Source organism: Haliotis cracherodii, unplaced genomic scaffold (genome assembly GCF_022045235.1).
Source record: "Haliotis cracherodii isolate W230 unplaced genomic scaffold, xgHalCrac1.p SCAF_4, whole genome shotgun sequence".
Classification (NCBI taxonomy): domain Eukaryota; kingdom Metazoa; phylum Mollusca; class Gastropoda; order Lepetellida; family Haliotidae; genus Haliotis; species Haliotis cracherodii.
The window spans coordinates 44,965,641-44,981,722 of NW_027266297.1; the positions used below are offsets into that span (position 1 = coordinate 44,965,641).

General features: G+C 41.2%; 1 protein-coding gene across 1 annotated transcript; it reads right to left on the minus strand.

Annotated features, from left to right (window-relative positions):
- LOC139479216 (putative defense protein 3) lies at positions 1 to 6,109 on the minus strand. Its single transcript, XM_071262068.1, has 5 exons — positions 6,029 to 6,109; positions 3,337 to 3,529; positions 1,057 to 1,223; positions 835 to 932; positions 1 to 433 (listed from the first exon to the last, which is right to left on the minus strand). Exons 2-5 carry the CDS (start codon positions 3,527 to 3,529, stop codon positions 292 to 294), a joined length of 600 nt encoding a protein of 199 aa, XP_071118169.1. The 5' UTR covers positions 6,029 to 6,109; the 3' UTR covers positions 1 to 291.
- Positions 6,110 to 16,082: the final 9,973 nt, after the last annotated feature.

A 16,082-nucleotide genomic window follows, 5' to 3' on the forward strand; every position in this document is an offset into this window, starting at 1 on the left:
CATCGTTCTTTAATCAAACTTCACTGCAGGATTTTAGATTACAGGCTAATAGCTGGAATTGATGAAGAATTGTGGACTACTTTCAAACAAATACGATAACATTGATGAAGAAAATAGAACATTATCATTATTGATATAGGTATTAATTTAACATACAGTGGAATTACAGATCCGCATTTGAAGGGTCTTAAAATGGTTTGAGAAGAACAATCGCTGTTTTCTTGTGGAAGAAGGTCCTACATGAATTCCATTGAAAACAAAAAATGTGCTTATAGGGATAGCATGAAACTCCTACAGGAAGAGAGCAGCAATGATGGAGCCAATGACAACAGCCGTCGCCGATGCGGACCGTGAGCAGCTGCTGGTCGTGACGCTGATCTCGTCAGACATCACCGTGTTCCACCATGTTCGTAGATTCTGGACAACTGTAGCCCTGGAACATAATGGGACATTTACAAATGGAGCGACATAAAGACTCGCCACCACATGTTTAGGTCATTAGGTCCAGCACAAGACATAGGTTGATTTTCTGTCCCAACAATCATGCTTATATGGCGCGCAGAATATTGTATGCATTAGCAGAATAGAGAGTTCGCGTTTCATTCTGGCACGGTAGAATTGAGATACGTAATTTTGATTTTGATTTTGAAATTTTCAATGTAATGGTAGAAAAGACGTTTATCTCTTATGGACAGTGTTACACAATCACTTATATTCATATTCATATTCAGTAATTTTCACAGCTTGTTTGACCTTTACGCCATTTTGGAATCTGTTTCGGCGGATAATCTAGCCTGGTTATTCTCTTACATTGACGTTATATATTTAACGTACCTGAACTCGATGCCCTGTGACACGTCGTAACCACCTGGTGCCTTCCAGGTGAACATAACTGACGTCTTCTCAGTTGCATTTGTGTGGGTGATGGAGTTCTGAGAATGAATGATGTGTCAACAGCTGGACGTGTTACGTGTAAAATTCGTAAACTTTCGAAAATATTACTATGATCCGGGCAACCGTACTTTATATACAATAACTGCGAACTTGAAAACCTACCTTGTCGCCACCTGCACAGTTTTTGGTTTGAATAGTACCATCCGAGGCGGTATACTTGGCAAATGTCCCGGGCACTATGGCAGTGTCGGCGGTGGTACACTTGGTACAGCGGGCTTGGACCAGGAAACCCTTGAAGTATCCGTTGGTTGCAGTTGTGTTCAGGGTGACTGAAATATACAACACACATACAGAGTAATACGAGAGAGGCACCATCTAGCAAACAAAAGCTTTCAGGTTAACGTTTGATCTGATTATTAGGTCAGAGAGAGAGAGAGAGAGAGAGAGAGAGAGAGTGAGAGAGAGAGAGAGAGAGAGAGAGAGAGAGAGAGGGAGAGAGAGAGAGAGGGGGTGGGGGGGTGGGGGGGCCTACAACAACAACAATGGTTCTGGTTGGTATCAAATGAAAGTGGAATTCATTTAAGTCCAGTGAAAAGTATTATCACATGGTCAGATTTTATGGACGTTGACTTTTTCAGATATTTTTAACAAAGCTCAATTTTAACAGCTCAATCGTTTAGGTGTATGAGTGTCAAGTCGTTAGAGATCACCTCCGGTCTGGAATTCCTTGGGGACACAACTTTAGGCAGGCAGCTATAACATGTAGATCAAGAGACTGAAGTGAAGCGGCAAGCGCTTAGTCCACAGATAATAGTCTTTAGAGAAAGAAGAGCCCCCTATATGCTTGAATACTGTTTTTTAACACCAGTCTTCCTTACTCGCATATATGGCAGTCCTGGGAAGTGCAGCTGCATCTACCTGGTAAGACTACATGTAGGGGACTGATTAAACACGCCTTGCCTGGTTTAGTTTTACTCCCTGGGCACTATCATGACGTCATATCACTCATTGTGACACATAAGATATGTCATGACGTAACTGTCGTATTTTCACACATACAAGTACTTCTATCCTCAGCGGTGATGCAAACCAGTTGTTACACTAAGCGGTTTTTGTATGATTTGAAACCTCTGAATAGACCAATCAGAATTAAGAATTTTACAAATTCATGATAGAATAATAATTCAATATTTCTGCAATCAGTCACCCTGCATAAATTTGAGAAGAGGAAATGAGGTGTTAAGATAAACGATTATACCTTGACCTTTTTATGAGACAAGCACGAGTAGCAGTTGGGGAGTCATGGATGAAATATTATCTACAGACGAGTACACACTTGCAGATCTGTTTCTTTAAGCGCACGAATCGGAACATCTGATCGGATTGGCTAATTCGAAACAAGGCAAATTTGCCAACAAGTTTAACTTAAGCTTTAGGGATATCGATGATACGAAAATCGTTCAATGACGGTCAAACAGCCAAGTGAACTGATTTACCCACCTGGGTCCACTTGCACAAAGCGATCTTAGCACTAAGACTATCGTTCACCTATGTTAAAGTATGGAAGTTACGAACGTCTTAGCGCTAAGATCGCTTTGTGCAAGTGGGCCCAGATCTTCTATGGGGACAAAAGAGGCTCGTGAAACTGTCTTATCTATTTCATATTTAAATGTTTGCATACGGATTCAGAGCGACAATAATTCTTATTATCGAACAATATTCCAGCAGCTCCAGCCTTTGGTGTCTACATTTCACAACTGTTGAGGTACAATCGATCATGCTCAGTATTGGAAGATTTCAAAGATCATCAAACGACTCTTGTTAAAAAAGCTTTCAAGAGGTATTATGGTAGACATGTGGAGAACATTTCCAAATTTGACGCCTCAGTGACCAAATGGTGTCCGATGCCATTCCTTGTTTGGACTTGTACCACGTGTTCCTGTGTTGTTGTTTCTCAGGCATGTGTCTGTGACGGGAGCCCCTTTCGCGAACACCTGGTATGATCAGTATCATAAATAAACGATGCGTAACACAACGATGCTCTCTGCCATGACTAATTTTATAAGCTTTCAACATTCCATACCCTCCACAGTTATATAAAAAATACTCACCTTTTGGCAAACACATGGCATCAACACTATTTGATAGTGATTCATAAACACATGCTCATGATATATTCCAAGTCGTACAATGTCTTATGAATCAAAACATTATGGAAAGAGTGTGGTCGCTTTTATTGGCGAAATATTTGTTATGTGAATACAGCGTTATTCACCTTCGTTAAAACCCCCAGAAGATGTTTTGTTTTACTCGAACGTGCATGTAGCCTGACTGTATCGACATCTTGTTGTCAGATATTTACATATGTGTAGGAGAACTACCACAAATGTTGATAACGTCGTAAACTCATAACGCTGAAGCATGTGACGCATGCGGACTTACCTGTAACCATCCCTCCCTGTTTGATGGAATTTGTATCTACGAAGAGTGAGTATGGCGGCGTTGAGTTCTGGGAGATGGTACCGACATGTTGTGGAGTGAGGTTGATGCAGGCTTGATCTCCTGCTCCTGTAGGGTAGCCCAGGACCAGCACGGGCAGGACACAGGCGATAAGGAGGACGATGTACGCAGCCATCTAGAATGATGTCATCATTTAATCTTTTCATTCATTCATTCATTCATTCATTCATTCATTCATTCATTCATTCATGCATTCATTCATTCATTCATTCATTCATAAAATAAAATAAAATAAGTAGATTACAACAATAGAGTTGTACAAGTGAGTGTATTACTCGGGTCTTCTATGTAATTATTTTTATAATACATTTTACTTTTGTCAACATACAAAAGGTTTAGGCACTAGTTGAACATATTTCGGTTTTATCCCGGCTTGTTAGCATGAACTGAGAGAGAAGCCCTACTAGATGCAGGTCTTAGACGTCTACCACTTTGGTGACATCCTCGAGCACCGGTAGGGTGCAAAGACACCTAGAAACATCAAGGCGAATCTCTATTTGGAATTAGCGTCCATAGGTTCCTGGGACGCATAAAGGAACGCAACTCTGCACACTGAACTCATGCTAGAAACAAGTATAGTGATGCACACGTTCAATAAAGCCGTAACATAGATCCATTGCTTATTTTAGTGCATAGATAGATATATTACTTCGGTATTAATAAGTATACTATTTGGCTATTTTAATGGCTGATTCTATTATTAGGGCTCCAAGCCGAAAGGCCTATTGTAATCGGACGATTTATTTATTATAATTATTCCGCCGATTTTTGTACCAGAGCTAGGAAAGTAACCACTGGCTCGATTCCTTTCAAATTTTGTATGTGTATGGAGACAGTTGAACACTAGATATGGAAAATAAATCCCAAGGTCGTAGGCCCAACGACAAAGGGCATATAACTGAAGTTTTGAAGATATGTCTTGCCCTATTGCTCCGCAACCGCGTCTGATTACTTTCAAACTTTGCATGTGTCTGCTGCTTTAGGTGCTTGTCATTTCATATTCTTTAACTTCGGTCATTGGTTACTTGGTTTGGCAGCCATATTGGATTCAAGGTTTTCACAGGGTTTTTTTGGTACTAGTCTTCAAATCCCATCTCCTCTGCATCCCTTGCATAAAATGCATTCAAATTTTCTAAGCGTTGTCTCCATACAAAACATAATTACGTGTCTTAACAGATTTTTGATATCTTGTTTAGTTGCGACTGTATTGCATTTTGATTTTGACACTTTCTTCACCGAAATTTTACTTTAAAGAGTATATCTTGTAATGTTGTTGAGAGAAACTATGGCAAGTTTACATGAAGTTAGTGTGCCATATGCATCTCATTGTTTGTTCTTGGTTGCATGCTAAAAGTAACATCGCTTGGTGGTGATATTTGACTAATATTTGAGCATGCCAATTTCGTAGCAGCGATGTCTTGCAAACGGTGACTTTCTTTTGACGGAGTTTGTACAAGCAAACCCTTTTAGGATTCGAACATGTTCGAGGTCGGAAATGGGTTTAGAACAGACTTGGACACCCCGACACACGCCAATTTCGTAGTGACGGATTTGGTACAAGGAAACTCTTTGAGGATTCGAACATGAACGTTTGTCCACAGTGTTACTTTGAGCCCGTCATTGCTGCTTGCAGCTTTAATATATTTATTGGATTTAATATTACATGTCATAAAACCGGACTGTATCATACACAATGTAATCGTCCAAAGTATCACGTTTCTGGATTAACGAAGTTAACGGGATATCATTCATTTGGATGTACATCGTCCCACTCGCCAGGTCATTGTATAGAATTGATCATAGGTTCAAGTTACATTATCAAACAGAAGAGAAGATGAAATGACACGTCTCTTGAAGTTTTGTGGTATTTCTAAACAGATTAATGTAAAACTACTTGGTATATTCCAGAAATGCTAATTCACAGTGTGTTAGACACATCAATAGAGTTAGTGTTAGTCCCAAGATATCAAGGAGACATTGAATGTCAATCACAAACCCCGATGCCCATACTGTTACTGCTGGAGACGGCAGCTGTCATCCCTGGATCCGGAAAACTCAAGTGGCGGATGACACCGCCCCACTGTTAGGAGATACTATCGGAGTCCAACGTACACACTTTCGATTGTGAGAATGTGAAGGCGTGATTGTGAATAAACTGTCGGCAGATTTTCAACCATTGCATCAGTTGTGTTCGACAGAGAAACATAACATCATCATTATACTGTTCCTCATTCTCATACCTTCCTAAACAATCACAAATATGTGACGATTTGATCCAGACGAACCCATCTTAGTGTCACCATCATCTAGTCACTTACTTAAATACCTACAAGAGGAATGTTGGGAGAATCTGACCCCCTCTAGTTGAGTGACCAAACAGATACAGTTCCTGACTTTCACTCTCAAAGACGATATACGTACTGACACAACTAAGAACAAGGTGACATAATAATCAGATTTATATATAAAAACTGGAAAGATCGCTTGGCCGTGAACGGACGAGTTTTTGTAAAGTAAAATACAGTTTCCAAAACAGGAACCTATTATCATATTAAGTATAAGTAACACCAGACACTAAAACACTAAGAGTATTATCTACATACAGTATACTGACCTCAGTGTTCCTACAGACTACAGTCTAACAGCGTCGTCAGTGTGCGGGACCCAGTAGTGACTGTGAAATCCACTCCTGAACCGGAACACGACAGACGACGTATCCGGTTTACACATATGCAGCAGTGCAGATAAGACTCGTTCCACCTGAGTGTGATAAAGAGATGCCTAGATGGCAAGACATGTTTGAGGTGGAAGCAGTGCAGTTACTGCAAAGTAAAGGGCAGGGTGTGGTAAGGGGGCCTTGTTGACCAAGCGGATGTGTAAAATGTCAGAATTTAGGGATATCTTTCAGTATAATATTAGTTTGATGAGTTCTTGTAGACCAAAATTTGTTATTTTCAAAACTTGCATGTTGTAGATATATTACAACATCACATGTAAAGGTCTATCAAATAATTTTAACGTTTTCACTAAGCAATTTTCTGCTATTTTCTCCGCTGATTAAATTAGAAGATGCAGTTAAATACATCGCAGCCATACAATGAAACGTGTATTTTTGGGGACAGTTAGATTCTCTCTAGACGCAAACTAGTCCTTTATCCATACCTTTGAGTTGACCAATTCATCGGCCCGAAACGCACATGTTATTGAAAGTCAAATGCAGTCACACGGTCATGTCAGATAGCTTTCATGACAATACTTCGAAGCCTTCGGACCCTACCTGGGCAATCTACCATACCTGGACCTAGAGCTCATTCTATCTCGCTTACTGGTCATTGGGCAACACATGTTCGTTTTTAAAAAGAAGACTTATCAATATTTCATTGAATTAAGTAAAATAGAAGAACGGCCAAAACTACTAGCTGTTAACCGAATCATTCTAATGTCCTACCGGTTGGCATCAGGTGGAAGATTCAAAACTGATCTGATAACTTTATTATCTGACGTGCCATGAAGAACATTTTACACATGAATTGTATCAAGGGAAAAAGACTTATCTAATACATGGATAAGCAGCGATCCATACTTCATTCTTAACTTTCAGTGATGTTCACCACCATTGGCCCACTTAGATTCAGCATTCCATGTGTGTATATACCACTACACCCACACACTATCGAAGAATGGCCGTGCCGTCCAAATAAAGGCAATAAAATCCTTTCCATATTCATAAGAAATATCTGCTAAAAGCAGAGTCCATTGTTCGACTACGACTATATCATGAGCATGTGTTTATGAATCGCTATCAAATAGTCTTGATACCAGGTGTTCACGAAAAGGTGAGTATTTTTATTTAACTGGGTAGGATATGGGATGTTGAAAGCTTATAGAAGTTGTTATGGCAGAGAACATCATTGTGTTACGCATCGTTTATTTATGATTCAATATATCTAGAATTTGCAAGTGAAGGAAAACATTCATCAGGCACTTATATTTTTGTCCTTATTCCGTGACGCTACTGGCCACAATAAGATGTACTTGGTGTGCACGGGTGGAGTAATCGCACGTCGCTGTGCATGACCCCTGGGGTGTTGGTTCGAGCTTTGTATTTCCTGGTGTCGATGTACGAGTAAAGCTCACTTGTTCGCGTGCCGCCGCCTGTCTTTTCGACCGCCCGCCCAGACACATACACACAACCCTATCATAACCCAACACTGCACTGTAGATCCCATCGTTTCATACCAAAGGGATATGATGACACGCCAATACAGCCAGATCCCTTATTCAAACACAACATGGTACACCCGCTGCATTGAATCGGCTTCACCTCGTCACCAATTAATGAACAATTTGCTGCAAAACGTAGGGATGTGTTTGGTTAAGTATTGTTCGCCGCACTGCGTATCAGCATGTCATCACTCATGATAACGTCATGTAAGGACATGTGGTCTGTCGGGAGTACTAACAGGCAGTGCAAATGAATTGCCTGACAGTCATTGGCTACTCGTGATGCAAAGTAGATTTCAGTGACACCTCGACCTGACATGATATATATTCTACCCTGGAATTGCTGTCGTGTGCTTATGAAGACATTTCATCATTGTACAGCTGTGAGTTTCGGAACAGCAACCAATAGGGTAAGTTTCACTGGGCCGTGGCGTTTTAATATCGCAGTAAAGGAGAGAGAGAGAGAGAGAGAGAGAGACGGAGAGAGGGAGAGAGAGGGTGGGAGGGAGGGAGGGAGAGAGGAAGAGGGAGAGAGTCAGTCCTTTATTCAGACGACTGAATATTCAATCCCTCACTCCCTAAAATGAATATTGTCCTTGTAATTGTGATATATCTTTAGATATTCAGTTTAAGAATGTAGGGGCAACCTACGCTACGACATGAAGTGTGGATGTGCTTGGACAGACTCCATCTGCTATCAGCGTGTCCAGGGTGGGGTGCCGGTCAGCAGTCTTTTTCCCGAGGCAAGGGAGTTAACGCCGGATTAACCCACTCACTAATTCACCCACTGTTCCAGTAACGTTTGGTTCGATTTATGATACTGAACTGTTCGAGGTGTACTTTCTAACAACATGGTGCACTGGTTGCACTGGACCACGGGACGTCAGCACGGTCCCAAGGTCAACCTCCCTTAAAGCGGCATCACTGCGGGCCCCTCACACTGGCAAACTACATTCTTGTTACCACACTCTGAAAAGAAACACATGTACGATACGTCTCGATGCTGCAGTCATTGTATTGTACAGTAACTTGGTTGGTTAATGAAAGTTTACTAAACTAAAGACATTATCAATATGTTGTGTTTATGATAAGTGATTGCTGCTGAAAACTTGACATATGTTACTTGATATATGACTAATGGATGCCACAACAAATCAATTAAGTCAACGTATCTTTCTCTCGGTGATTAAAATGTGGATTGTCAATGCCTTCCTGAAGATCAACTAGCAAAATATATATTCTGTTGTCACTCTCGGAATTACAGATTGAGGAGATTCTGGATGCTATAGTTTCAGACCTTCCAGGGACCAACACGTCTCATGTACTTATATGTCTTTGTGTCACGTGTTATGTGTCTGTATCATGTGTTAGAAATATATGTGTCATGTGTTGATGCATATGCTGTGTCTGTGTCATATCTCATATGTAATGTTTCTTTGCCTTATGTCTTTATGTTTCATGTGTCTATGTGTGTATGTGTCTAAACATCATGTGTTCATGTAACATGGGCCATGCGTTATGCTTCATGTGTATATATGATACATATATCACTGACACCATGTTAACATTGAAATCTTGTGTGCTGTGTTGTCCTTATACTGATACTCTGTTAACATTGGAATCTAGTGTTCTATGTTGTCTTTGTACTGACACCATGTTAATATTGGAATAGTGTGGGCTGTGTTATCTTTGTACTGATACCATGTTAATATTGGAATAGTGTGGGCTGTGTTGTCTTTATACTGATACCATGTTAACATTGGAATCTTCTGTGCTGTGTTGTCCTAATACTGATACCATGTTAACACTGGAATAGTGTGTGCTGTGTTGTCTGTATACTGATACCATGTTAACACTGGAATAGTGTGGGCTGTGTTGTCTTTATACTGATACCATGTTAACATTGGAATCTTCTGTGCTGTGTTGTCCTAATACTGATACCATGTTAACACTGGAATAGTGTGGGCTGTGTTGTCTTTATACTGATACCATGTTAACACTGGAATAGTGTGGGCTGTGTTGTCTTTATACTGATACCATGTTAACACTGGAATAGTGTGGGCTGTGTTGTCTTTATACTGATACCATGTTTACACTGGAATAGTGTGGGCTGTGTTGTCTTTATACTGATACCATGTTAACACTGGAATAGTGTGGGCTGTGTTGTCTTTATACTGATACCATGTTTACACTGGAATAGTGTGGGCTGTGTTGTCCTGATACTGATACCATGTTAACACTGCAATAGTGTGGGCTGTGTTGTCTTTATACTGATACCATGTTAACACTGGAATAGTGTGGGCTGTGTTGTCTTTATACTGATACCATGTTAACACTGGAATAGTGTGGGCTGTGTTGTCTTTATACTGATACCATGTTCATACTGGAATAGTGTGGGCTGTGTTGTCTTTATACTGATACCATGTTAACACTGGAATAGTGTGGGCTGTGTTGTCTTTATACTGATACCATGTTAACATTGGAATAGTGTGGGCTGTGTTGTCTTTATACTGATACCATGTTAACACTGGAATAGTGTGGGCTGTGTTGTCTTTATACTGATACCATGTTAACACTGGAATAGTGTGGGCTGTGTTGTCTTTATACTGATACCATGTTTACACTGGAATAGTGTGGGCTGTGTTGTCCTGATACTGATACCATGTTAACACTGGAATAGTGTGGGCTGTGTTGTCCTGATACTGATACCATGTTAACACTGGAATAGTGTGGGCTGTGTTGTCTTTATACTGATACCATATTAACACTGGAATAGTGTGGGCTGTGTTGTCCTGATACTGATACCATGTTAATATTGGAATAGTGTGGGCTGTGTTGTCCTAATACTGATACCATGTTAACACTGGAATAGTGTGGGCTGTGTTGTCCTGATACTGATACCATGTTAATATTGGAATAGTGTGGGCTGTGTTGTCCTAATACTGATACCATGTTAACACTGGAATAGTGTGGGCTGTGTTGTCTTTATACTGATACCATGTTAACGCTGGAATAGTGTGGGCTGTGTTGTCCTGATACTGATACCATGTTAACACTGGAATAGTGTGGGCTGTGTTGTCTTTATACTGATACCATGTTTACACTGGAATAGTGTGGGCTGTGTTGTCCTGATACTGATACCATGTTAACACTGGAATAGTGTGGGCTGTGTTGTCTTTATACTGATACCATGTTAACACTGGAATAGTGTGGGCTGTGTTGTCTTTATACTGATACCATGTTAACACTTGAATAGTGTGGGCTGTGTTGTCCTGATACTGATACCATGTTAACACTGGAATAGTGTGGGCTGTGTTGTCTTTATACTGATACCATGTTAACACTGGAATAGTGTGTGCTGTGTTGTCTTTATACTGATACCATGTTAACACTGGAATAGTGTGGGCTGTGTTGTCTTTATACTGATACCATGTTAACACTGGAATAGTGTGGGCTGTGTTGTCCTGATACTGATACCATGTTAACACTGGAATAGTGTGGGCTGTGTTGTCTTTATACTGATACCATGTTAACACTGGAATAGTGTGGGCTGTGTTGTCTTTATACTGATACCATGTTAACACTGGAATAGTGTGGGCTGTGTTGTCTTTATACTGATACCATGTTAACACTGGAATAGTGTGGGTTGTGTTGTCTTTATACTGATACCATGTTAATATTGGAATAGTGTGGGCTGTGTTGTCTTTATACTGATACCATGTTAACACTGGAATAGTGTGGGCTGTGTTGTCTTTATACTGATACCATGTTAACACTGGAATAGTGTGGGCTGTGTTGTCTTTATACTGATACCATGTTAACACTGGAATAGTGTGGGCTGTGTTGTCTTTATACTGATACCATGTTAACACTGGAATAGTGTGCGCTGTGTTGTCCTGATACTGATACCATGTTAACACTGGAATAGTGTGGGCTGTGTTGTCTTTATACTGATACCATGTTAACACTGGAATAGTGTGGGCTGTGTTGTCTTTATACTGATACCATATTAACACTGGAATAGTGTGGGCTGTGTTGTCTTTATACTGATACCATGTTAACACTGGAATAGTGTGTGCTGTGTTGTCTTTATACTGATACCATGTTAACACTTGAATAGTGTGGGCTGTGTTGTCTTTATACTGATACCATGTTAACACTGGAATAGTGTGGGCTGTGTTGTCTTTATACTGATACCATGTTAACACTGGAATAGTGTGGGCTGTGTTGTCTTTATACTGATACCATGTTAACACTGGAATAGTGTGGGCTGTGTTGTCTTTATACTGATACCATGTTAACACTGGAATAGTGTGGGCTGTGTTGTCTTTATACTGATACCATGTTTACACTGGAATAGTGTGGGCTGTGTTGTCTTTATACTGATACCATGTTAACACTGGAATAGTGTGGGCTGTGTTGTCTTTATACTGATACCATGTTTACACTGGAATAGTGTGGGCTGTGTTGTCCTGATACTGATACCATGTTAACACTGGAATAGTGTGGGCTGTGTTGTCTTTATACTGATACCATGTTAACACTGGAATAGTGTGCGCTGTGTTGTCCTGATACTGATACCATGTTAACACTGGAATAGTGTGGGCTGTGTTGTCTTTATACTGATACCATGTTAACACTGGAATAGTGTGGGCTGTGTTGTCTTTATACTGATACCATGTTAACACTGGAATAGTGTGGGCTGTGTTGTCTTTATACTGATACCATGTTTACACTGGAATAGTGTGGGCTGTGTTGTCCTGATACTGATACCATGTTAACACTGGAATAGTGTGGGCTGTGTTGTCTTTATACTGATACCATGTTAACACTGGAATAGTGTGGGCTGTGTTGTCTTTATACTGATACCATGTTAACACTGGAATAGTGTGGGCTGTGTTGTCCTGATACTGATACCATGTTAACACTGGAATAGTGTGGGCTGTGTTGTCTTTATACTGATACCATGTTAACACTGGAATAGTGTGGGCTGTGTTGTCTTTATACTGATACCATGTTTACACTGGAATAGTGTGGGCTGTGTTGTCCTGATACTGATACCATGTTAACACTGGAATAGTGTGGGCTGTGTTGTCTTTATACTGATACCATGTTAACACTGGAATAGTGTGTGCTGTGTTGTCTTTATACTGACACCATGTTAACATTGGAATATTGTGTGCTGTGTTGTCTTTATACTGATACCATGTTAACATTGGAATCTTGTGTGCTGTGTTGTCCTTATACTGATACTATGTTAACATTGGAATCTTGTGTGCTGTGTTGTCTTTATACTGATACTATGTTAACATTGGAATCTAGTGTGCTTTGTTGTCCTTATACTGATACCATGTTAACACTGGAATAGTGTGGGCTGTGTTGTCTTTATACTGATACATGTTAACATTGGAATCTTGTGTGCTGTGTTGTCCTTATACTGATACTATGTTAACATTGGAATCTTGTGTGCTGTGTTGTCCTTATACTGATACTATGTTAACATTGGAATCTTGTGTGCTGTGTTGTCTTTATACTGATACTATGTTAACATTGGAATCTTGTGTGCCGTGTTGTCCTTATACTGATACTATGTTAACATTGGAATCTTGTGTGCTGTGTTATCTGTGTACTGATACCATGTAAACCACTGGTTGACAGCAACGATCCACATCTTCCGGGTACGATAGAGCCACCCGATAATCATTTTAGTGTGGTTGTATTTCAGTCAGTCATTGTCTACTATAGGACTTTCAACCCCGGGCTCCCACAACGAGAATCTGTGCAGAGCGAAGGATATCATGTTGTGTTTGCCAAATCCTAACAACAGCCGACATAAATCCGATATCTTCTTTCAAGTAATTGGTTGTATATATCTTCACATTAACTTCCTATACATTGCACAGTGACATTGTGTGATGATATAGAATGAAATAGTGAGTGGGGAATGTTGGTACAGATTGAAATGGTAAGTGGGGAATGTTGGTACAGAGTGAAATGGTGAGTGGGGAATGTTGGTACAGAGTGAAATGGTTGTGTGGTGAATGTGTGTACACAGAGTGAAATGGTGAGTGGGGGATGTTGGTACAGAGTGAAATGGTGTGTGGGGAATTGTGTACACAGAGTGAAATGGTGTGTGAGGAATGTGGGTACAGATTGAAATGGTGAATGGGGAATGTTGGTACAGATTGAAATGGTGTGTGAGGAATGTGGGTACAGAGTGAAATGGTGAGTGGGGAATGTTGGTACAGATTGAAATGGTGAGTGGGGAATGTTGGTACAGATTGAAATGGTGAGTGGGGAATGTTGGTACAGAGTGAAATGGTGTGTGGGGAAGGTTGGTACAGACTGAAATGGTGTGTGCGGAATTGTGTACACAGAGTGAAATGGTGTGTGAGGAATGTGGGTACAGAGTGAAATGGTGAGTGGGGAATGTTGGTACAGAGTGAAATGGTGTGTGAGGAATGTGGGTACAGATTGAAATGGTGAATGGGGAATGTTGGTACAGATTGAAATGGTGTGTGAGGAATGTGGGTACAGAGTGAAATGGTGAGTGGGGAATGTTGGTACAGATTGAAATGGTGAGTGGGGAATGTTGGTACAGATTGAAATGGTGTGTAGGGAATGTTGGTACAGATTGAAATGGTGAGTGGGGGATGTTGGTACAGAGTGAAATGGTGTGTGGGGAATTGTGTACACAATGAAATGGTTGTGTAAGGAATTGTGTGCACAGAGTGAAGTGGTTGTGTGGGGAATGTGGGTACAGAGTGAAATGGTGAGTGGGGAATGTTGGTACAGAGTGAAATAGTGTGTGGGGAATTGTGTACACAGAGTGAAATGGATGTGTGAGGGATGTAAGTACAGAGAGTGAAATGGTTGTGTGAAGAATTGTGTACACAGAGTGAAATGGTTGTGTGAGGGATGTGTGTACGGAAAGTGGACTGGTTGTGTGAGGGATGTGTGTACAGAGAGTGGTCTGGTTGTGTGGGGATGTGTGTACAGAGAGTGGTCTGGTTGTGTGAGGAATGTGTGTAAAGAAAGTGGTCTGGTTGTGTGGGGATGTGTGTACAGAAAGTGGTCTGGTTGTGTGAGGGATGTGTGTAAAGGAAGTGGTCTGGTGTGAGGGATGTGTGTACAGAAAGTGGTCTGGTGTGAGGGATGTGTGTACAGAAAGTGGACTGGTTGTTTGAGGGATGTGTGCACAGAAAGTGGTCTGGTGTGAGGGATGTGTGTACAGAAAGTGGACTGGTGTGAGGAATGTGTGTACAGAGAGTGGTCTGGTGTGAGGGATGTGTGTACAGAAAGTGGACTGGTGTGAGGGATGTGTGTACAGAAAGTGGTCTGGTTGTGTGAAGGATGTGTGTACAGAAAGTGGTCAGGTTGTGTGGGGATATGTCTACAGAAAGTGGACTGGTTGTGTGAGGGATGTATGTACAGAAAGTGGTCTGGTGTGAGGGATGTGTGTACAGAAAGTGGAGTGGTGTGAGGGATGTGTGTACAGAAAGTGGACTGGTGTGAGGAATGTGTGTACAGAGAGTGGACTGGTGTGAGGGATGTGTGTACGGAAAGTGGACTGGTTGTGTGAGGGATGTGTGTACAGAAAGTGGACTGGTGTGAGGGATGTGTGTACAGAAAGTGGACTTGTGTGAGGGATGTGTGTACAGAAAGTGGACTGGTTGTGTGAGGGATTTATGTACATAAAGTGGTCTAGTGTAAGGGATTGGTGTACAGAAAGTGGTCTGGTTGTGTGAGGGATGTGTGTAAAGAAAGTGGTCTGGTTGTGTGGGGATGTGTGTACAGAAAGTGGTCTGGTTGTGTGAGGGATGTGTGTAAAGGAAGTGGACTGGTGTGAGGGATGTGTGTAGAGAAAGTGGTCTGGTGTGAGGGATGTGTGTACAGAAAGTGGTCTGGTTGTGTGAGGGATGTGTGTACAGAAAGTGGTCTGGTGTGAGGGATGTGTGTACAGAAAGTGGACTGGTTGTTTGAGGGATGTGTGTAGAGAAAGTGGTCTGGTGTGAAGGATGTGTGTACAGAAAGTGGACTTGTGTGAGGGATGTATGTACAGAAAGTGGACTGGTGTGAGGGATGTGTGTACAGAAAGTGGACTGGTGTGAGGAATGTGTGTACAGAAAGTGGACTGGTGTGAGGGATATGTGTACAGAAAGTGGTCTGGTTGTGTGAGGGATGTGTGTACAGAAAGTGGACTGGTGTGAGGGATGTGTGTACAGAAAGTGGACTGGTATGAGGGATATGTGTACAGAAAGTGGTCTGGTTGTGTGAGGGATGTGTGTACAGAAAGTGGACTGGTGTGAGGGATGTGTGTACAGAAAGTGGACTGGTGTGAGGGATGTGTGTACAGAAAGTGGACTGATGTGAGGGATGTATGTATTCCTATATCTTCTAAGACGTGTTATCACATGTGATTCAGAAATAATACCCCACCGGAA

Excerpts from the sequence above, each read along its gene's own strand:
- LOC139479216 (XM_071262068.1), bottom strand. The coding sequence starts at position 3,529 with ATGGCTGCGTACATCGTCCTCCTTATCGCCTGTGTCCTGCCCGTGCTG. Across the intron at positions 1,224-3,336 it reads ACAGGGAGGGATGGTTACAG|TCACCCTGAACACAACTGCA; the intron begins GTAAGTCCGCAT and ends TGTATATTTCAG. Across the intron at positions 434-834 it reads TCACAGGGCATCGAGTTCAG|GGCTACAGTTGTCCAGAATC; the intron begins GTACGTTAAATA and ends ATTATGTTCCAG.